The sequence below is a fragment of the Pseudophryne corroboree genome, chromosome 2 (assembly GCF_028390025.1).
Source record: "Pseudophryne corroboree isolate aPseCor3 chromosome 2, aPseCor3.hap2, whole genome shotgun sequence".
NCBI classification, from domain to species: Eukaryota; Metazoa; Chordata; class Amphibia; order Anura; family Myobatrachidae; genus Pseudophryne; species Pseudophryne corroboree.
Window position 1 is genome coordinate 692,229,698 of NC_086445.1, and position 23,425 is coordinate 692,253,122.

Genomic DNA, 23,425 nt, shown 5'->3' on the forward strand with positions numbered 1-23,425 from the left:
TGAACCTTAACTGGGATTGGGATGATTTTTTAATGTGCCATTGTTTTTCCACCTTGCGCATAACCTGTGAAACTAGGCACAGATTTGTTACTGGGATGCTTCCAAATACAGTAATGTGAAATTTGTTTTGCACACATACAAAAGCATTGCAGTAACTTACTGTATGGTGAATTAAAATAGACCATAGAAAAAAATAACAGGGACAGTTTTATGTCACAGCGCCATCTTGTGGTTAAGAAGCACTTGATCATCAATATACTTCATTATAGAAGATTTTAGCGTGTCTCATATTCTCAAACTCTTCATAGCAAACCTTGTTATGTGTGTTGGTATTTTCAATTATTTAGGACTCAAATTCAGCAATAACTATACTAAGCTAGAAACAAGAGTATACAGTTCAGGCACTAGGCATTTAAGTACTGTATGTGCAGGGCCGGTGCTAGTGTGTTCGGCGCCCCCCTGCAAATAATAAATTTGCGCCCTCCCATCCGTAAAAAAGGGATAGTGCGCACTGCAAAAAGGGGTGTGGTCACAAAAGGAAGGGGCGTGGCCACAATGGTACCCACAATTCAAATTACGCAACACAGTATTACAATCTTATGCACATTAACCCAAACGTAGTGCCCCTGATTCATATTATGCCACATAATAGTGCCCCTTATTCACATTTAAAATCGATGACAGGGCCGGTTCTAGATCTTGAAGAGCTCAGGGCAACAGTTTCCTTTGGCCATGCTCAGAATAGGAACAGTGTGCGCCGAAGGCGCGCGCCAAAAATATAGGGCCACAGAATAGTACCAGTTCACATAACCCCACACAGTAGTGTCCATTAGTCACATTACACCACACAGTAGTGTCCGTTTGTCACATTACACCGCACAGTAGTGTCCATTAGTCCCATTACACCGCACAGTAGTGTCCGTTAGTCACATTACACCGCACAGTAGTGTCCGTTAGTCACATTACACCGCACAGTAGTGTCCGTTAGTCCCATTACACCGCACAGTAGTGTCCGTTTGTCACATTACACCGCACAGTAGTGTCCATTAGTCCCATTACACCGCACAGTAGTGTCCGTTTGTCACATTACACCGCACAGTAGTGTCCATTAGTCACATTACACCGCACAGTAGTGTCCGTTAGTCACATTACACCGCACAGTAGTGTCCGTTAGTCCCATTACACTGCACAGTAGTGTCCGTTTGTCACATTACACCGCACAGTAGTGTCCGTTAGTCACATTACACCGCACAGTAGTGTCCATTAGTCCCATTACACCGCACAGTAGTGTCCGTTAGTCACATTACACCGCACAGTAGTGTCCGTTACACACATTACACCGCACAGTAGTGTCCGTTATTCACATTACACCACACAGTAGTGTCTGTTAGTCACATTACACCGCACAGTAGTGTCCATTAGTCCCATTACACCGCACAGTAGTGTCCGTTAGTCACATTACACCGCACAGTAGTGTCCGTTAGTCACATTACACCGCATAGTAATGTCCGTTAGTCACATTACACCGCACAGTAGTGTCCGTTTGTCACATTACACCGCACAGTAGTGTCCATTAGTACATTACACCACACAGTAGTGTCCGTTTGTCCCATTACACCGCACAGTAGTGTCCGTTAGTCACATTACACCGCACAGTAGTGTCCGTTAGTCACATTACACCGCACAGTAGTGTCCGTTAGTCACATTACACCGCACAGTAGTATCCGTTAGTCACATTACACCGCATAGTAATGTCCGTTAGTCACATTACACCGCACAGTAGTGTCCGTTAGTCACATTACACCGCACAGTAGTGTCCGTTAGTCACATTACAACGCACAGTAGTGTCCGTTATTCACATTACACCGCACAGTAGGGTCCGTTATTCACATTACACCGCACAGTAGGGTCCATTAGTCACATTACACCGCACAGTAGTACCCTTATACACCTTACGCCATACAGGAGAGCCGCTGTTACACATTACGCCAGAGTAGAGCCCATTATACACATTATGAAGGTGATTGAGACCCCGCTGTAATAGCGGCCCTCAGCGCAGTTTGCCAGTGGCAGCAAACTGTGCATGTGCAGTGGGTATGAGGCCACACACATTGCGGTCGCTTCCCCAATGGATGCGACCACAATGTGATTGATAGGCGGCAGCGTAGCGGAGTTAAGGTGTTGCGGGGGTGACGCTGGTAAAAAAGGGGGTAGGCCAGGACGTCACACACAGCCGCTCCCATAAAAAAATGGCTGCTGACCAGGCTTCACTGCCAGGGGTCAACCTTAGATCAGATGCGTCCGCAATCAAATTGCGGATGCATCGGGAGGCGGCGCCACACATGCTGGGCGGCCTTGCCTTGTGCTGGGCGGCCCTCAGCATGTGCAGAGATGAACGCAGATCTGGCTGCATATACACTATCTGCATTCATCTTTGAATAACCCCCTATGCCAGGTACAGCCCTCATTCCCTCCACAGTGCAGCCCCGTTACCTGCAGGAGGTCCCGGTGCTGGTGCTGCTCCTCCTCTCCCTTCTCCGCCTTCTTGCAGGCTCCGTTACTTCAGCGGCTGTAGGATGTCGGCAGTGATGATGGGGGGGGGAGCGGGTACTAATTACCCAGGCCTGGGACTTATGGAGTGGCCCAGCATGGACCCTGGTCTGCCACACTCCCACCACTATCCCTCTTTACTGGGCAGCAGCATATTGCTGAGCCTCTGCCTGTTACTGTATAGGTGGGGTGGGGGGCGGAGGGTGCTCACACTGTTCATGTTTCTACTCCGAATTTACCCTGCCAGAGGGCTGGCCAGGGGCTCAGGGATCATCAGGCGCCATAAAGATTTAAAAAAAAAAAACTTTTTCCATAAGGGGGCGTGGCCACGCCTCCCGCGATTAGGCCACGCCTCCAATACAGTTCGGAATGGGGGATGGCGGCGGCAGCAGAGTTGTGTGAGGGGTGAGTCACTCTGCACAGTGCCTGCAGTCTCACTGGGGAGGAGGAGAGGAGGGAGCCACGCTACCCGCTGCCAGCGCCGCTACCTGTCATCCAGACTGGCAGGCGCAGCGGCAGGGTAGCAGAGCAGGGAGAGCACCTCTTCACCTCAGCGCCTCCCTGCAATGCATACCCTTGCTGAGCGGGTAGCGCCGGCTCTGTGTATGTGTACTGTGGTGCTCAGTATTGTCTTAGGAAAGAACAGATGTTACTGAGTATCTTAGAGACAAGAGAGGTAATCCTGAGTTGATCGCAGCAGGAACTTTGGGGGTCATTCCGAGTTGTTCGCTCGTTGCCGATTTTCGCAACGGAGCGATTAAGGCAAAAATGCGCATGCGCATGGTATGCAGCGCGCATGCGCTAAGTATTTTATCACAAAACTTAGTAGATTTACTCACGTCCGAACAAAGAAATTTAATCGTTGAAGTGATCGTAGTGTGATTGACAGGAAGTGGGTGTTTCTGGACGGAAACTGACCGTTTTCTGGGAGTGTGCGGAAAAACGCAGGCGTGCCAGGATAAAACGCAGGAGTGTCTGGAGAAGTGGCTAGCAGAACGCAGTGTTTGTGATGTCAAACCAGGAACGAAACGGGCTGAGCTGATCACAGTGTAGGAGTAAGTCTCGAGCTACTCATAAACTGCTAAGAATTATTTATTCGCAATTCTGCTACTCTTTCGTTCGCAATTCTGCTAAGCTAAGATACACTCCCAGAGGGTGGCGGCCTAGCATGTGCAATGCTGCTAAAAGCAGCTAGCGAGCGAACAACTCGGAATGACCCCCTTTGTTAGCAGGGGCAAAACCATGTGCACTGCAGGGGAGGCAGATATAACATGTGCAGAGAGAGTTAGATTTATTTTCCCCCCAAGAATGTAATAGCTGCATAATGGGGGTAAGGTGCAATCAGGGAGAATGCTGGACTTTTCAGGGAGGGAGGGAGATTGCTGCTATTTCAGGGAGTCTCCTGCAGAATGAGGGAGGGTAGGCAACTATGATTATACATTACACATATGTAGCCTTATACTGCACCGGACTATGGTGTATTTTCTACAGTGCATTGCTGTTATTAATCTGGTACATTATCATGCATGCACTAGCAGTATTTACTGTATATATATTTATATATGTATCTAGGTTAGGAAAACTAACGTGGTGCTGACCACACCCCCTCTGGAGATTGGCCACACCCCTAAACACGGCCCCTTCCACTGCATTCTCAAGATGGGCCCTCCATGCCCCAGTCTGACACTGCTTACAGGGATGATGGTAAATCATTATTCTGCTAAGCGGCTGTGTAATTTCCTGCTATTCTACTGACCTTGCACACTGAGTTCTGCACTGGTGTAAATGGTGCCATGCTTGTTCCCTGCTACACATTGGTACATGCCCGAGTCCTCTAGATTCAGATTGGTGATTTTCAGTTGTCCATTGTTTATCTCCACTCGAGCCTGTGCCAGAATGTAAAGAAATATGGTTAAGGAGCTGCAGCAAGGGTTCTTCCCTTATTCCTATGATTTACCTCTGTAATTGCATAGCATAATAACTGCATTCATGATGTGTGGCAATTTCAAACACCTAAATCACATGTTGTTTAACATGGGAGGTAATATTCTGCACTACCAAAAAATTAGCTGCATCTCTCTGACAGCATGGGTCTGACCTATAACATCAACAGCACTGGCAAGCAGGACAAAAGTACCAAGGACACTAGCTACACATCATTATACTGCCTTAATCACATCATTAGGATTAACAAGTTTACAAAGCTTAGGATGCCGGCAGTCACAAGACCGACAGTGGCACCCTGGTGCTCAGAATCCTGACACCTGGTGGGTAAGTATGCTAACCCTCCTCCCCTAACCCTCCCTTCCCGCAGCCTAACACTAACTTTTCTTTCCCCGCAGCCTAACTTACCCTCCCCCTGCAGCCTAACCCTCTCCTCCACAGCCCAACACTATCTCTCCCCCTGCAGCCTATCCCTCGCCCCCACAGCCTAGCCCTAACCCTCCCCCCTGCAGCCTAACCCTAACCCTACCTCCCGCAGCCTAACCCTGCCCCCCCCCCCCTCCGCAGCCTAACCCTAACCCCCCCCCCGCTGCCTAACTCTTCCCAACATACTTACATTTGCGATATTGACTGTTGGGATTCCGGCATAAGAATTTTGGCTTATGTCGGTCTTCTGACAACCGGCATTCTAAGCGCTGGGATGCCAACTACATTCCCTTATCACAAGTACAAACATACACAATAGGGTTAAATTTACTTGTCAGAAGCCAGTTAGCTTACCATTATGTCTTTGGAATGTGGGAGGAAACCCACACAAACACGGACAGAACATACTAACCCCATATAGATGGGGCCTATGTGGGAATCATATCCAAGACCTCTGTGCTGTGAGGCATTAATGCTAACCACTACGCCAACCACACTGCCCGTGATTTCTTTTGCAGTCCCTGCCATTTTGCTGTTTTCTTGAGATGCCATTACCTATACCTGACAATGGGAGAAGCATGAAGCCGAAGAGGCATCATTGCATTCCTTCTGGGTTAAATGCCTATGTGCATGCAGCCTCACCATGGCGTGTTAGGCTACCGATGAAGGTGCCAATATCTCAGTATAGGGGCAGGGTTTTTGCCATGATAAATACTGCCGTAACTGCAATACACCACCATACAGAGTGCTCCCACTTTGCCACAAATAACTAATAGATTCTTAAATATTCATCAAGATCTCTGAATCTGTTACAATTATTCACTGTTATATTGGCCCTCATTCCGAGTTGTTCGCTCGGTCAAAATCTTCGCATCGCAGCGATTTTCCGCTTAATGCGCATGCGCAATGTCCGCACTGCGACTGCGCCAAGTAAATTTGCTATGTAGTTAGGAATTTTACTCACGGCTTTTTCATTGTTCTGGCGATCGTAATGTGATTGACAGGAAATGGGTGTTACTGGGCGGAAACAGGCCGTTTTATGGGCGTGTGGGAAAAAACGCTACCGTTTCCGGAAAAAACGCAGGAGTGGCCGGAGGAACGGAGGAGTGTCTGGGCGAACGCTGGGTGTGTTTGTGACGTCAAACCAGGAACGACAAGCACTGAACTGATCGCAGATGCCGAGTAAGTCTGGAGCTACTCAGAAACTGCTACGAGGTGTGTAATCGCAATATTGCGAATACATCGTTCGCAATTTTAAGATGCAAAGATTCACTCCCAGTAGGCGGCGGCTTAGCATGAGCAAATCTGCTAAAATCCGCTTGCGAGCGAACAACTCGGAATGAGGGCCATTGTTACTTAAGAGACTAACCCCCTAGTACTGCACATGAGGCTTATTCTGTTTTGGAAGCAAACCAAAGAAAAAAGACAACCCTGTTGCAATGCAAGGATCTCAAGTACATTTATTTCTTTGCATGCAGGGTAAATACTGGCTGCTTTTGCATGCAGTCCACAAATGCTGAGCAGTTTTATTTTTACACTGCAATTTAGATTTGAGTTTGGACATGCCCCTCTCACATCTACAGCTCTACACATTTTCTATCTGCCTCTCCTGCTGTGCAGCATGGTTTGAGCAAGATGCAAAGTTATTTGCTTTGTGTTACCTTGCTCCCAACACAATTACACAATACAATCACACTATAAGAAAATGTAGACATCAGGTATTATGCCCTGTTATTGCTTCAGCAAAATATGTATACAGGTAAACACTGTTTTCTCACCTGTGATATTAGTGGTTTACCATTCCGCAGCCAGCGAATTGTAGGACGTGGTTTTCCAGAGGCTGCACAGCTCCATCTAAGATCAGAACCAATCTTTGCTTCAGTGTCAGAGATAATCTGAAGCCATTCTGGTTGGGCTGCCAGGAAAAGAGGAAATGATGCTGATAATCTCCATACAGAGATGATTAAGCAGTTCATCTCTTGTAGTGAGTATACATACATATGTAAAGCGTCTAGCAGTTTAATAAGCATAGCAATGTCCACTTGTCTTTTGGCTATACCTGCTGTAATATTGCACAGATATTAGAGATGAGCGCCTGAAATTTTTCGGGTTTTGTGTTTTGGTTTTGGGTTCGGTTCCGCGGCCGTGTTTTGGGTTCGAACGCGTTTTGGCAAAACCTCACCGAATTTTTTTTGTCGGATTCGGGTGTGTTTTGGATTCGGGTGTTTTTTTCAAAAAACACTAAAAAACAGCTTAAATCATAGAATTTGGGGGTCATTTTGATCCCAAAGTATTATTAACCTCAAAAACCATAATTTACACTCATTTTCAGTCTATTCTGAATACCTCACACCTCACAATATTATTTTTAGTCCTAAAATTTGCACCGAGGTCGCTGTGTGAGTAAGATAAGCGACCCTAGTGGCCGACACAAACACCGGGCCCATCTAGGAGTGGCACTGCAGTGTCACGCAGGATGTCCCTTCCAAAAAACCATCCCCAAACAGCACATGACGCAAAGAAAAAAAGAGGCGCAATGAGGTAGCTGTGTGAGTAAGATTAGCGACCCTAGTGGCCGACACAAACACCGGGCCCATCTAGGAGTGGCACTGCAGTGTCACGCAGGATGGCCCTTCCAAAAAACCCTCCCCAAACAGCACATGACGCAAAGAAAAAAAGAGGCGCAATGAGGTAGCTGTGTGAGTAAGATTAGCGACCCTAGTGGTCGACACAAACACCGGGCCCATCTAGGAGTGGCACTGCAGTGTCACGCAGGATGTCCCTTCCAAAAAACCCTCCCCAAACAGCACATGACGCAAAGAAAAAAAGAGGCGCAATGAGGTAGCTGTGTGAGTAAGATTAGCGACCCTAGTGGCCGACACAAACACCGGGCCCATCTAGGAGTGGCACTGCAGTGTCACGCAGGATGTCCCTTCCAAAAAACCCTCCCCAAACAGCACATGACGCAAAGAAAAAAAGAGGCGCAATGAGGTAGCTGACTGTGTGAGTAAGATTAGCGACCCTAGTGGCCGACACAAACACCGGGCCCATTTAGGAGTGGCACTGCAGTGTCACGCAGGATGTCCCTTCCAAAAAACCCTCCCCAAACAGCACATGACGCAAAGAAAAAAAGAGGCGCAATGAGGTAGCTGTGTGAGTAAGATTAGCGACCCTAGTGGCCGACACAAACACCGGGCCCATCTAGGAGTGGCACTCCAGTGTCACGCAGGATGTCCCTTCCAAAAAACCCTCCCCAAACAGCACATGACGCAAAGAAAAAAAGAGGCGCAATGAGGTAGCTGTGTGAGTAAGATTAGCGACCCTAGTGGCCGACACAAACACCGGGCCCATCTAGGAGTGGCACTGCAGTGTCACGCAGGATGTCCCTTCCAAAAAACCCTCCCCAAACAGCACATGACGCAAAGAAAAAAAGAGGCGCAATGAGGTAGCTGTGTGAGTAAGATTAGCGACCCTAGTGGCCGACACAAACACCGGGCCCATCTAGGAGTGGCACTGCAGTGTCACGCAGGATGTCCCTTCCAAAAAACCCTCCCCAAACAGCACATGACGCAAAGAAAAAAAGAGGCGCAATGAGGTAGCTGACTGTGTGAGTAAGATTAGCGACCCTAGTGGCCGACACAAACACCGGGCCCATTTAGGAGTGGCACTGCAGTGTCACGCAGGATGTCCCTTCCAAAAAACCCTCCCCAATCAGCACATGATGCAAAGAAAAAAAGAGGCGCAATGAGGTAGCTGTGTGAGTAAGATTAGCGACCCTAGTGGCCGACACAAACACCGGGCCCATCTAGGAGTGGCACTGCAGTGTCACGCAGGATGTCCCTTCCAAAAAACCCTCCCCAAACAGCACATGACGCAAAGAAAAAAAGAGGCGCAATGAGGTAGCTGTGTGAGTAAGATTAGCGACCCTAGTGGCCGACACAAACACCGGGCCCATCTAGGAGTGGCACTGCAGTGTCACGCAGGATGTCCCTTCCAAAAAACCCTCCCCAAACAGCACATGACGCAAAGAAAAAAAGAGGCGCAATGAGGTAGCTGACTGTGTGAGTAAGATTAGCGACCCTAGTGGCCGACACAAACACCGGGCCCATTTAGGAGTGGCACTGCAGTGTCACGCAGGATGTCCCTTCCAAAAAACCCTCCCCAATCAGCACATGATGCAAAGAAAAAGGTTAGGTGGTATACAATTATGGACGGACTGCCTGCCGAGTGCAGACACAGAGGTAGCCACAGCCGTGAACTACCGTACTGTACTGTGTCTGCTGCTAATATAGACTGGTTGATAAAGAGATGTCGTAGTAGTATGTATGTATAAAGAAGAAAAAAAACCCACGGTTAGGTGGTATACAATTATGGACGGACTGCCTGCCGAGTGCAGACACAGAGGTAGCCACAGCCGTGAACTACCGTACTGTGTCTGCTGCGACTGGATGATAAATGATATAAAAAATATATATATATCACTACTGCAGCCGGACAGGTATATATTATATATTATATAATGACGGACCTGCTGGACACTGTCTGTCAGCAGAATGAGTTTTATTTTTATAGAATAAAAAAAACAACAACACACAAGTGAAGTCACACGACGAGTGTTTAACTTTTTCAGGCAATCACAATATAAGTATACTACTAACTATACTGGTGGTCAGTGTGGTCAGGTCACTGGTCAGTCACACTGGCAGTGGCACTCCTGCAGCAAAAGTGTGCACTGTTTAATTTTAATATAATATTATGTACTCCTGGCTCCTGCTATAACCTATAACTGGCACTGCAGTGCTCCCCAGTCTCCCCCACAATTATAAGCTGTGTGAGCTGAGCAGTCAGACAGATATATAATATATATAGATGATGCAGCACACTGGGCTGAGCCTGAGCAGTGCACACAGATATGGTATGTGACTGAGTCACTATGTGTATCGCTTTTTTCAGGCAGAGAACGGATATATTAAATAAACTGCACTGTCTGGTGGTCACTCACTATATAATATTATGTACTCCTGGCTCCTGCTATAACCTATAACTGGCACTGCAGTGCTCCCCAGTCTCCCCCACAATTATAAGCTGTGTGAGCTGAGCAGTCAGACAGATATATAATATATATAGATGATGCAGCACACTGGGCTGAGCCTGAGCAGTGCACACAGATATGGTATGTGACTGAGTCACTGTGTGTATCGCTTTTTTCAGGCAGAGAACGGATATATTAAATAAACTGCACTGTCTGGTGGTCACTCACTAGTAAACTCTCTGCACTCTCTACACTTCTACAGTACTCCTCCTAGTCCTAAGCTCCAGTAAATCTCTCTCTCTTATAATCTAAATGGAGAGGACGCCAGCCACGTCCTCTCACTATCAATCTCAATGCACGTGTGAAAATGGCGGCGACGCGCGGCTCCTTATATAGAATCCGAGTCTCGCGAGAATCCGACAGCGTCATGATGACGTTCGGGCGCGCTCGGGTTAACCGAGCAAGGCGGGAGGATCCGAGTCTGCTCGGACCCGTGAAAAAAACCATGAAGTTCGGGCGGGTTCGGATTCAGAGAAACCGAACCCGCTCATCTCTAACAGATATTGTGAGAAACTCAAGAGTTTTCAAGTATGGTTATAACAAAAGAATATATGAACTAAAAAATAATATTACGCACACTGGTACCTTACCTTGCACTATCACACGTCCTTGGTAGGTGTCCCGGCCCTTATAGTTTTCAGCTTCACACTCATAGGTTCCGTCATCGTCAAAGCTGACACTCTGAATGTGCAGAACAGGGTCTGAAGCAAACCACTGAGGGGGTTGTGTTGTATCCACCTTTCTCCATCGGATGCTAGGCTCTGGGCTGAAAGTTATTATGGTTTATGCACATTAAAAGGTAACTTAAGTAACATAGTTTCTGAGGTTGAAAAAAGACAATTTGTCCATCGAGTTCAACCTGTTAGTGATCTCCAACACTGTAATATTTTTTAAGACTAATTTTAGCCGTTATGTCTATTCCTAATTACTATAGTGCATGGTTTACCCACCATAACCCTGTATATCCTTATCCTTTAGAAATGTATCTAGCCCATTCTTAAAAGCAATGACCAAGTCCGCCACTACTACTCTCTCAGGCAGGGAATTCCAAATACGTATTGTCCTTACTGTGAAGAAACCTTTCAGTCTCTAAGGGATATTCAATTATCCCCGTCACTGTTGGGTGATAAGTATTGCCGGTGTGGGCTATCTAATTAGCCCAGATAAGCCGGCACGTGCAGCGGCTTATCGGGGATTTCCATCAGGCCAAGCAAAATCCCAGATAACAGCCCCGAAAACACACAAGTTTCACTGAACCTGTGTGTTTCCGGACGAAAATGCACTTTTTAGCGGCCGATTAAATCAAATAGGCTGAACGCAAAACCCGAAGAAACATCGGGAGTTGTTACTCCCGGTGTCTCTTTGGGGCAAATTGAATATCCCGGTCTGTGGCAAAATCTCCTCTCCTCTAACCTAAGTGGGTGTCCACGTGTCCATGTGTTGATCTTACCAAAAACAAATCCCCTGCTAGCTCTGTGTATTGTCCCCTTATATAATTGTAAATATTAATCATGCCCCCTCTTAATCTCCTTTTTTTCCAGTGTCAACATGCCTAGCCTAGCAAGCCTTTCCTCGTATTCTAGCGTCTCCATCCCCTTAATCAATTTGGTCGCCCGTCTCTGAACCTTTTCTAGTTCCAGGATATCCTTTTTGTACTATGTTGCCCATAATTGTGTACAGTCTTCGAGATGTGGCCTCACTAGTGATTTATATAATGGGAGTATAGCACTCTCCTCCCTTACAGCAATTCCCCGCTTCATGCATGCTAATACGTTGTTTGCCTTATTTGCTGTATTCCTACTTTGGGTACTACTGTTAAGTTTGTTATCTATGTGAACACCTAAATCTTTTTCCAGTACAGAATCCACTGGTTTTTCCCCATTTAGTATGTAGGTAGTATTTCTGTTCTTGCTACCAAAGTGTGTTACCTTACAGTACATTTGTCTATATTGAACCTCTTTCTCCATTTTGCTGCCCATGCCTCCAGTTTAAATAAGTAATTCTGAAGAGACTTAGCATTGTCCTCCGAATTTTTAACCTTACACAGTTTGGTATCATCTTATCCCAAACCCTAAAGAAGGCATTTTTTTTATGGTGCATTTGACTAAAGGCCCATATAGACGCGCCGATGCAGGAGAGATGTGTGCTGAGCGAACCGCTCAGCACACATCTCTCCCGCCGCTCAGCACAGCGAAATGTGTGCTGAGCGTGCGGGGGGAGACGGGAGGGCTGCTCACTTCACCCAGCGGGTGAAGTGAGCGACCCGCTAGATTGGCCTGCATGCAGGCCAATCTAGCAGCAGCGATAGCGATGCGCGGGGCTGCGCATCGCTATCGCTGTAGAGGGTACACACAGAGCAATAATGCTGAAATTCTAAGCAATCTAGTCAGATTACTTAGAATATCGCTCCGTGAGTACCCCCCTTACGGTCTGAACAACTAAGATTGCATCAAGCCCCCATTTACTGTGCTTGTCTGGGGTAGTTCTGATCATTGTTTTTTCAACAGCAGCACATAGAAAGTCAGTGAGTACTGTATGCCTTTCACAATAAGAGACAGCAACCTGTCCACTTGTGTGGTTATGTTAGTGAAGGCAAGTCTTTATGTAATATGGCCAGGTCATGATGTGTAAGAGTGGGAAATTTACCACCATCTTATCTGGATTAAATGATAGTGAGAAATACTTGCGCCCTACTCTCCTGGAGTGTCCGAGGATTCACAATTTTTTTGTGGCAACCCATGGCCTCTTAGAAGAGTAGGTAAGCCTCCAACAATGGAGGGGATGCGATGATGTGATTCTCAGATAACCGCATCTTCATGGCCATGTTCCCTCTTCAATAAACTATGAATTGAAACACTATGCTGCAAGAGAGAAGGGCTTAATGGCAAGAAGTGCTTGTGCAGAGTCGGACTGCATGTTTAGGGGTGTGGCCACTCTCCAGAGAGGCTTGGCTAACCATTAGAGAGTGCCTGGGCTGGGCCCCTTGATATATTTATATAGTAAATATTGCTAGTGCATGCATGATAACGTACCAGATTACTAACAGAAATACATTATAGAAAATACACCATAGTCATGTATAGTATAAGGTACCACATGTATAATGCATAATTCAAGTGCACAGTCTGGATTCTGATTCCTAGAGGGGGAGGTGGGCCACAGGCAGTGGGGCCCACCAGGGGTTACCCCTGTGGGCCAGTCCGACACTGTGCTTGTGCCATATCTGACAGCAGCATCTCCTCACCGGGATCTCCCCTGGAGGTGACTTTTTTTAAGCTGGCAAGTACATAAAACCTGATTACATCTACTGGACTGCAGTGCGATCAAATTTTATCACTGTCTTTTATAACACTAATGCCCTTATTTATCAATGAGTAATACATTTCACTGTGAGAGATAAATTGCAACAGCCAATCCGCTCCTAACTGTCATTTTTCAAACACATGCTCTTATTTATCAATGAGTGATAATTTTCACTGTTAGTGATAAATTGCACCAGCCAATCAGCTCCTAACTTCCATGTCACAGGCTGTGTTTGAAAAATGTCAGGAGATGATTGGATGGTGTAATTTATCACTCACAGTGAAATGTATCACTCATTGATAAATAAGGGCAGTAGTCTGTAACATGGCAGTTAGGAGCTGATTGGCTGGTGCAATTTATCACTCACAGTGAAATTTATCACTCATTGATAAATAAGGGCAATAGTCTGTAACATGGCAGTTATGAGCTGATTGGCTGGTGCAATTTATCATTCACAGTGAAATGTATCACTCTGATAAATAAGGGCAATAGTCTGTAACATGGCAGTTGGGAGCTGATTGGCTGGTGCAATTTATCACTCACAGTGAAATTTGTCACTCATTGATCAATAAGGGCATCAATTTGTAAGACTTGAGTAGGAGACTGCTAAGAAGTTTTGAGTCTGTATAGTGGGAGATTAATATGGTAATGGGACTCTTAAGTTCCTCAGGGGCCTATTCATCATCATGGACCAAACTTGCAGCGAGTGATACTTGTCACTGGAGCAATTCAGTATTGCTCCAGTGCGTGGATCGCTGCTCCGAAAAGCACCTGTCCCCAAGATCATTAACACTGCTATTTTAGTAGCAGTATTGCTTATCACCCCCGTTGACGGCTTTTGTGCATATGTGACAGCAGGTCACATATGCACAGAGTCACTGGTTACACAGTGAGGAGGCAGTGGAGGTATTTGCTTGGATGCCTCTTCGTATCTCCAGAACTCTTTCCCATAGGAAGGAGTGGGGCGCCGAGAAAAGTGCCATCTGAAGATGGCATTTGTTCTCGCAGGCAAACTCAAAAAACTTTAAGTTTTCGGAGTTTGTTCAATATTATGTAATCCTATTGGATGAATGACCTAGTGTTTCCGCATGTATAACAGGACATTTAGTGGTGAAGATCCCTAAAGGATATATACCTAATTATATATTTTTATTTTGACAGCAGACTCTCAAATGTTTATAGAAGATGTTTAGCTAAAATTAAGTTTTATTATTGCTGTTTTATAAATACTAGCTAATGTGCGAATGTGTGAAACCGGGCATAGGTTTGCTGAGCAGAACATTAGTGCTTAGTGGGTGGCTGCAAATAACTGTCACAGTTTCTAGACCACTCAGCAGGTCACATGTTCCAGATCACCCAGCAGGTGTACAGGGAGAGTTCACCAACTATCACATTTTCCTGGGCACAATGGTGATACATTGTAAATGGCAGGCAGACATTTTGCCACATAACTCCAAAATGAAGCAACCAACTACAATGCCAAACATTTTCTGCAAATCTACAGACCTTTAATTTGGTATATAATGTGCCATGCTCAGACAATGGCATCATAAAATTTGTCACTCATAAAAGTCGTCCTTCTGCTATTAATATATAGAAATTTATGTGGCCAGCAAATAAAGCCATTTGATTATTTTAGGGCGCCCAGGGTCTTAGACTGCAACGCTATTTAGCACGGACCTCATTGTTCTTTACAATGGGTTGTTTTTGTTGAGAGGGGTACATAATGACTCCATTTATAGACAGCAGATAGATAATCGTTCTATCATACTAATGTGGGAACACTATGGTGAGAATTGCCGCGCTACATAATCATTATATGCATCTTGGTTTTTGTTTTGCTTTTTAATAAAAAAACATATTTATATTCAGTGGTGACCAAATACTGTATCAATGCATTGTGTACGGGATGCCAGCGGCCACGATCCCGACGGTCAGCATACCGACGGCAGAATGCCGGTTGCGGGGTGAGCGTGCAGAGAGTCCCCTTGCGGGCTCGGTGGCTCGCTGTGCTCGTCGCGGGTTCTATTCCCACTCTATGGGTGTTGTGGGCACCCACGAGTGGGAATAGCCCGTTAGCCTGGATTCTGGCTGGCGGCATTGCCGGCAGTCGGGATTCCGGCATAAGTATCCTGACTGTCAGCAATGTAACTGTATCCCGTATCAATCTATCTACTTCTGTACAAAGACAAAAAAATGAGGTAACTTACTTCCCAAAAGCAAAGCACTCCAATGTCACTGACTGTCTGGAAAGAGTGTATGTCTCAGCCGGGAACCGCAATTTAATACTTGGGGCATACAGACGTGGCTCTGCAGTAAGACAAAACAGCTATAGTTCATTATTTTAGTCAGAAACATTTACAAATGTACTGTTGCATTGCATCCTATGAGAACTGCAGTACACACATCCTAAATATTACATCTTACAAATATTACATTATAGCCATACCAGGGCCGTTTCTAGCCAATTTGGCTCCCAGTGCGAGATTTAAAAATGCGCCCCCGCACCCCCCCATTCACATTAAAAAAAATGCGCCTCCCCAAAGATATAAAGAGTGAAAGCATGCGCGCGCCTAAGGCGCGCGCGCTCCCGGAAATGGGGCGTGACCTTGTTAAAATGGGCGTGACCTCATCTTATCTTAAAAAAAAAAAAAAAAGGCCTCATTTTACACATTACAGCAGGCACGCGACTCCATTTTACACAGAACGGCAGGCAAGTGTCCCCATTTTACACATTGCGGCAAGCACGTGCCCCCATTTTACACATTGTGGCAGGAATGTGTCCCCATTTTACACATTGCGGCAGGCACGTGCCCCCATTTTACACATTGCGGCAGGAAAGTGTCCGCATTTTACACATTGCGGCAGGAAAGTGTCCCCATTTTACACATTGCGGCAGGCACGTGCCCCCATTTTACACAGTACAACAGGCAAGTGTCCCCATTTTACACATTGCGGCAGGCATGTGCCCCCATTTTACACATTGTGGCAGGCACGTGCCCCCATTTTACACATTGCGGCAGGCACATGCCCCCATTTTACACATTGCGGCAGGAAAGTGTCCCCATTTTACACATTGCGGCAGGCACGTGCCCCCATTTTACACATTACAGCAGACTGCGTCCCCATTTTATACATTCCAGCAGGCAAGTGTCCCCATTTTACACATTCCGGCAGGCAAGTGTCCCCATTTTACACATTCCGGCAGGCAAGTGTCCCCATTTTACACATTCCGGCAGGCAAGTGTCCCCATTTTACACATTCCGGCAGGCACGTGTCCCTATTTAACACATTAAGGCAGGCAAGTGTCCCCATTTTACACATTCCGGCAGACAGGTGTCCCTATTTTACACATTAAGGCAGGCAAGAGTCCCCATTTAACACATTCCGGCAGACTGCGTCCCCTTTTAACACATTCCGGGAGACAGGTGTCCCCATTTTACACAGTACGGCAGGTGGTGGTGGGGGGGGGGGGGGGTGAGGGAGGGAGAGAGAGAGGGAGAGGGGCTGACTTACATTTCAAGCGGTTCTTCCCGCTCTTCAGCCGCCTCTCCCTCGTCTGCGCGGCGCCGGCCGGCTTGGTTCCCCCTTCTCCCTCCTCCCGAGTGCCCAGCTCGGAGGGCAGGGTTTCGCGGAATGACGCGATTGCGTCATGACGTCACAACGCAAACGCATCATTCCGCGAGACCTCGTCCCCCGAGCTGGGCACTCGGGAGGAGAGGGGAGGAGGGTTTCAAAGTCCTCAAAAAGTGCCGTGGCGGGCGCACCATGCAGGTGCACGGCTCGCCCGCCGCAAGAAACGGCACTGAGCCATACACAAAGCTGCTCAGTGTACCAGGAATGATAGGCTGCTACTTTCATTGCTACTTTTAGTATAAATTGTGTATATACTCAGAGATTAAGCAAAATGAAATGTGATGGGAGGAATGGCCCCCATTGCTCTTATTGTGTTTTACCAGATCAGGGACTTAGTTGCACACAGATGTACAAGCGTTGCCATCCACAGTGGTTTAGGTACAATTACAATGTAGGTTCATTGCTTTAGTGCAAATAAGAAAAAATACAATTTATGTGGCTAAGTTGCAAAGTCTGTGGCGTAATTAGAGTAAAGGTGTATTTATTTATATATCGCACACATAATCCACAGCGCTTTACAGAGAATATTTGGCCATTCACATCAGTCCCTGCCCTAGTGGAGCTTACAAATCTATATTCCCTTCCACATGTACAGTACACACACACTAGGGTTAATTTTGATGGTACCCAATTAACCTACCAGTATATTTTTGGATTGTGGGAGGAAACCGGAGTATCTGGAGGAAACCCATGCAAGTACGGGGAGAATATACAAACTCCACACACTTAGGGCTATGGTGGGAATTGAACCCATGACCTTAGTGCTGTGAGGCAGTAATGCTAACCATTACACCATCCGTACTGCCTCTCCCTGTGTCTGAGGACACATCTGTATATTTTAGGAATCTGTGCATTCAGAGATACATGATCCTTTTCAATAAGTTCATGGTCCATCTTCATAGCAGCCCATAAGCCTGTAAAGCGCTGCGGAATATGTGTGCGCTATATAAATAACTGGTAGTAATAATAATAATAATAATAATAATAATAATAATAAAGTCCACGTGTGTATGATCAATCCGATGTTGAAAATGCACATTTAGCACAACCAAAACCCATGACCACAAAGCACAACTTCTAACCCTCCATCATTAATATTTCTCTCAATAAATTACTGTTTGATGCTGTTTTATTTTAAGTGAAAAATATTTTAAGTTGCTATTTTTGTTTATATGTTGCTTTAAATATATGCCCAATATCCTCCACCTGACAGATCATTTCAATACTGTATGTGATACCAAGCAAGCAACGTCTTGTTTTTATTGTGTTGGGAGGATTGCATTTTTCATATATATTATTTAATCCATATATATTCACATATAGTGGAATTCACTTTCTCTTTTCCATAAAATTGAGAATAAGGATTTTCTTTTTCTGAACAAGCCTAACCATAACCTCACCATTTAAGAATGTCATCATCAGTTTCTTTATGTGCAGAAGAGATTAACATGCTTTGCATGAGACTGTTACCCATAGTTCTTTTCAGTGTTCCTATGCTTTCACTCATCTATATATAGGGGTCAATCCAATTAAATGCTAGTTCCCCATACCACAAGTAAGCATGGCTACAGCTGTACATTATGGCAGCCCCAACTTGCACTTTTGAGCAAATTTGAGCTGAAATCGTGCCTCGAGGGGTACTAATTTGGGGTCCATTGCCAGCATTGAAACGCAGTGGCAACAGCAACTTGCACCCTTGTCATTTAATTGTACTGATCCCATAGTGTGTACATACCATAATTAGTAATTATGCATTTAACTAATTTGTAAATAATACTTTTATTTATATAGCGCTCTTTCTCCAACAGGACTCAAGGTGCCTAGATCAGGTTTAGTCTAGTCCAGGCATTCTCAACCACGGTCCTCAAGGCACACCAACAGTGCAGGTTTTAGGCAGTGCCAGATTAAGGTCCACATAGGCCTGGAGCTGAAATTTATAAAGGGCCTATTGTGTGCCGCCACCGGGCGTGTGATCGCCGCACAGAAGTTCTCCCTGTGTGTCCAGGGTGGTGTGGTGGCATACTACATCACTGCACTACAGTACCTCCCCACATTACATATCTTCACTATACTACATCTCTGCACTATATCACTCCTACATCTCTGCACAACATGCCTGCACTATATCACTTCGCTACCCCCCCACCCTACATCCCAGCACTATACATACCCAAACTACCTCCCAACACTACACCTCTATACTATATTCCTGAACCACCTCCCTATACTACATCTCATCACTATGCTACCACTCCACACTACATCTCTGCACCATATCACTGCACTACCACCCCACACTACATCACTCTGCTACATCCTCACACTACATCTCTGCACCATCTCACTGCACTACCATCTCACACTATATTGCTACGCTACCGTCCCACGCCTCATCTCTGCACCATATCACTGCACTACCAACCAACACTACATCACTACGCTACCTCCTCACACTACATCTCCGCACTACAGTATATCACTGCACTACTTACCCATACTACACCTCCGCACTATATCACTGCACTTACCACCCCACACTACATCACTACGCTACCACCCCACACTACACCTCAACACTATACTACACTACCTCCCCACACTACATCACTATGCTACCTTCCCACACTACATCTCAGCACTATGGGGTCTATTTACTAAGCCTGGGATGGAGATAAAGTCAACGGAGATAACGTCTCAGCTAATCGTCTCCTAACTGCCATTTCACAGGCTGGGTTTGAAAAATGACAGTTAGTAGCTGATTGGCTGGTACTTTATCTCCATCCAAGGCTTAGTAAATAGACCCCTATATCTCAGCACTAACTCTCCACACTACATCACTACACTCTCTCCCTCACACTGCATAATTGCACTACTTCACCACAATACATCACTATACACAACACTCCACTGCCTCCCCACAAAATTTTTATTTTTATCTTTGCTCTGGTCTTTGCGTGCAGAGCAGCTCTGGAGGAGAAGTTTACAGTGACGCAGTCCAGGTAGCATAAGGGGTAAGAAGGGGTGGGCCCCTGAGGATGGGAGGGACTACTTTGGGTGTCTGCTTACTCACTACAGTGCATCAGCCCATGGGTGGCTGACTTTTAAGCCCCATACACACTAAACAATATGACCAATGAACGATATTGGTGAATGATTTCCCTTCAGCTTCCAAACATACTTGATAAAAGACATTGTGCATACACACTGAATGATTTTTCAAACGATATGAACGATGAACGATATTGCTAGCATCGTCTGGGACACTAATGGTGGCTAATTTAAATAATGGGCCGGCATTACAGAGTGGCTATTATGATGAATATCGTTCATATCGTCCATCGCTCATCGTACACACTGAACGATATACACTTTTACGTGAAAGATATAGGCAAAATTAAGCTGCAAGTTCAGAAGACTGAAACCCTAGCTGATGAAGGGCAGGGGCGCGCATCGTTCATTGGATACACACTGGACTATATTGTGAACGATATCGCTCATAAAGCTCACAAGGACTGATATAGTTCACAATATCTTCTAGTGTGTATGGGCCTTTAGGCATGTGCACATGCCTATTCTCAATTCCCAATCTATACCAGCCTCCTGGGGGCCCCGGGCCACTGATGACTGTCACTCTGTGCCCATGTAAAGTGACTGATCAATCAGCCTTTTTGTTGAGCAGCTCCCAAAATTTCCCCAACAATAAAAACAGTGCTCTGTACCTGCTGGATACTGTGTTGGGTACAGTGTGGAATATATTGGGACACACAGTTAAATATTGAGTCAGTTACAGTGTTTTTCACACAGTGTGGGTCAGGTACAGTGCAGGATGGATACAGTGCAGGTTAAAGAGCGGGTCGGATACATTGCAGTAAGCAGAGCCGGCGCTTCCATTAGGCAGCTGCCTATTGGCGTCAGCACATGAAGTACGGCTCTGCGTGCACCAAAATAAAAAAAAAGTAGTGAGGCACCCGCTCTCTAGTCACTTGCAGGAGCTGTTCCCTTCTCCCCCTGCTGCGTCGCTCGCCCCCCTTCCCCATGAACAGGGGTGGCACCTTCACTCAGGGCAGAAGGGGCTTCCCCCAACACTGGCGACCCATCCCCAGCACGTCCTGACTGGCGGCGGCGATGTGGGCTGATTATCCTGTGGATCTGCACGCTGCTGTCTCCCTGCACGGTGCTTGTAGCAGAGGCACTGCGGACATGTTGCCCGAACAAGAGCACCTCTACCTGCTCTACCAAGCCCTGACGCCGGCACCAGGAAACAGACCAAGGTGAGTGAGCGGGAGACGGGAGAGCAGAGAGCAGAAGGGGAGAGAGGAGGAGGCAGGCTGTTCTACTAGGAGGCTTCCCCTGTGTCCGGCTCCTACCTCTCTGTCCTGACAGAGGCCCACGTTTTAGAGATCCCCAGTTTGCTATCACCGCTGATACGCCTGACACTGGCTCCTAACCCTGTGCGTTAAAACTGTGGAGTGCGGATTGCACCCAGTGACTTTGTGCTGCCCTGTGCAAGGTGTCCATCGACGTCCCAAGTCACTGTGTGACTGTGTGTCCCATAATTATAGGTACCGCCAGCCTAACCCTCTCCTCCACTTCTACAGCCTTTCTCCAACCTCCCCCCATTGCCTACCCTAACCTCCCCTCCCGCAGCCTAACCCTAACCTCCCCGCAGCCTAACCCTAACCTCCCCTCCCTGCAGCCTAACCCTAACCTCCCCTCCCTGCAGCCTAACCCTAACCTCCCCTCCCCGCAGCCTAACCCTTATCTCCCTTCCCATAGCCTAACCCTAATCTCCCCTCCCTGCAGCCTAACCTCTCATCCCATAGGCTAACCCTAACCTCCCCTCCCTGCAGCCTAACCTCCCCTCCCCGCAGTCTAACCCTAATCTCCCCTACCTGCAGCCTAACCATAACCTCCCCTTCCTGCAGCCTAACCCTAACCTCACCGCAGCCTAGCCCTATCCTCCCCCCCCGCATTCTAACCCTAACCTCCCCTCACCGCAGCCTAACCCTAACCTCCCCCCCCCCGCATTCTAACCCTAACCTCCTCTCACCGCAGCCTAACCCTAACCTCCCCGCAACCTAACCCTAACGTCCCCTCCCTGCAGCCTAACTCTAACCTCCCCAAGTGCTTGTCCCTAACCTCTTTCCCTGCAGCCTAACCCTAACCTCCCCTCCCATAGCCTAAATGGCCCAGTCCAGCATTAGGTAGAGGAAGAAGATCGCCACGCAGAAAGCACTGCCGAGCACCGTGATCTGCCGGCTCAGCTTCACGAACCTTGTCAGCACCAGCACAGATCTGCTGACACCGCAGCCCGGGTCACACTGACAAGCTCTCCCCGAACGTGCACATAGTAACACCTGATATAAATTGTAAAGCGGCGCAGTGTGCGATGGTGAGCAGGTAGGGGAGGCTGTAGGTCTCAGGCGGCGATTGGATGAGATCACTGCTAGTGGTGACAGACACCGAGAAATGTTACTGGCTGCACAGCATATCCTGCAGCACCTGCACATTTTTAAAAACAGGGTCACAAAATGCCTGTAGTGCATGTTTTGTGATTACTGAATCTCTCACATCACATGCTTGCCTTCCTTTCTAATCTCTTACATAGAGTATTTATCTTTATTTACTTACTTCTTTTCTAACATACCTTAATCACTTACTTTACTGTCTGTCTGTCTGTCTGTACATTACTCTTCTTTACCTGTACTCATGTCTTACCTACATTCCTTCTTTATTCTCCCTCCCTTGCTACTTCTCTCTCCTTACCTTTTCCTGCCTCAGTATTGCATGTGACAACAAGACTGCAGCAGTGCTGGCCCCACCCCTTTCACGATGTCATGAGGTGGGCGGGGCTTGCAGTACGAGGAGGAAGTGCTGCATAGCCCTAAGCCCAGCCACTGGGAAAGAATGGTAGATGCTAGAATCAAGTGGGCTAAGGGACCTTTTCCATTTGGGGGAGGAGTTACGACCCAAGTGGGAGGAGCTACGCCAGCGGGATAGTTCCTCTACTGTCCACGCCACTAACTATTACCTTTAGTAATTAGGTGGTGAGCGAAGCGAGCCACCGTGCCCGAAGCGTGGCGAGCGAAGCGAGCCCGCGAGGGTACTTTTTGGGTACCCTGTTCGCCCGTAGCTCCTCCCCCTGGTGACGTAGCTCCTCCCCTAGATACGTCACAAGGTCCCTTCAGCCACTCCAAAATAGAACCAACCCTGGGAGAATGGAGAACCAGCACGGGCTGCAGCATCAGTGGTACAGGCTGTGCTGGGTGCTGTTACCAAACGCTGCCTGATCGGAGCTAAGCTCCGATCGCGGCAGCAATCCTGTGAAGAGGTGAGTGCAGGCCACTGTGGGGACAAAGCAATGCAGACAGTGTTTCTTTCCTGTAAACACTGGCTGCTTTGCAGGGAAGCCTGTGGGCCTATTTTCAATGGGGGGCCTGGAGCTGCAGCTCCATCCGCCCCATTGTTAATCCG

At 47.0% G+C, this 23,425-nt stretch overlaps 1 protein-coding gene across 2 annotated transcripts in view; it reads right to left on the reverse strand.

The window, feature by feature from the left end:
* CNTN2 (contactin 2) overlaps positions 1-23,425 on the reverse strand; it is a 159,801-nt gene that overhangs the window by 63,805 nt on the left and 72,571 nt on the right. For both annotated transcript variants that reach the window (XM_063955219.1, XM_063955218.1), the window contains 4 exons: positions 15,526-15,625; positions 10,603-10,778; positions 6,699-6,835; positions 4,307-4,436 (listed from right to left, as the gene is read on the reverse strand). In XM_063955219.1, coding sequence (XP_063811289.1) covers positions 4,307-4,436; positions 6,699-6,835; positions 10,603-10,778; positions 15,526-15,625 — 543 coding nt within the window. The remainder of the gene's footprint in view (positions 1-4,306; positions 4,437-6,698; positions 6,836-10,602; positions 10,779-15,525; positions 15,626-23,425) is intronic.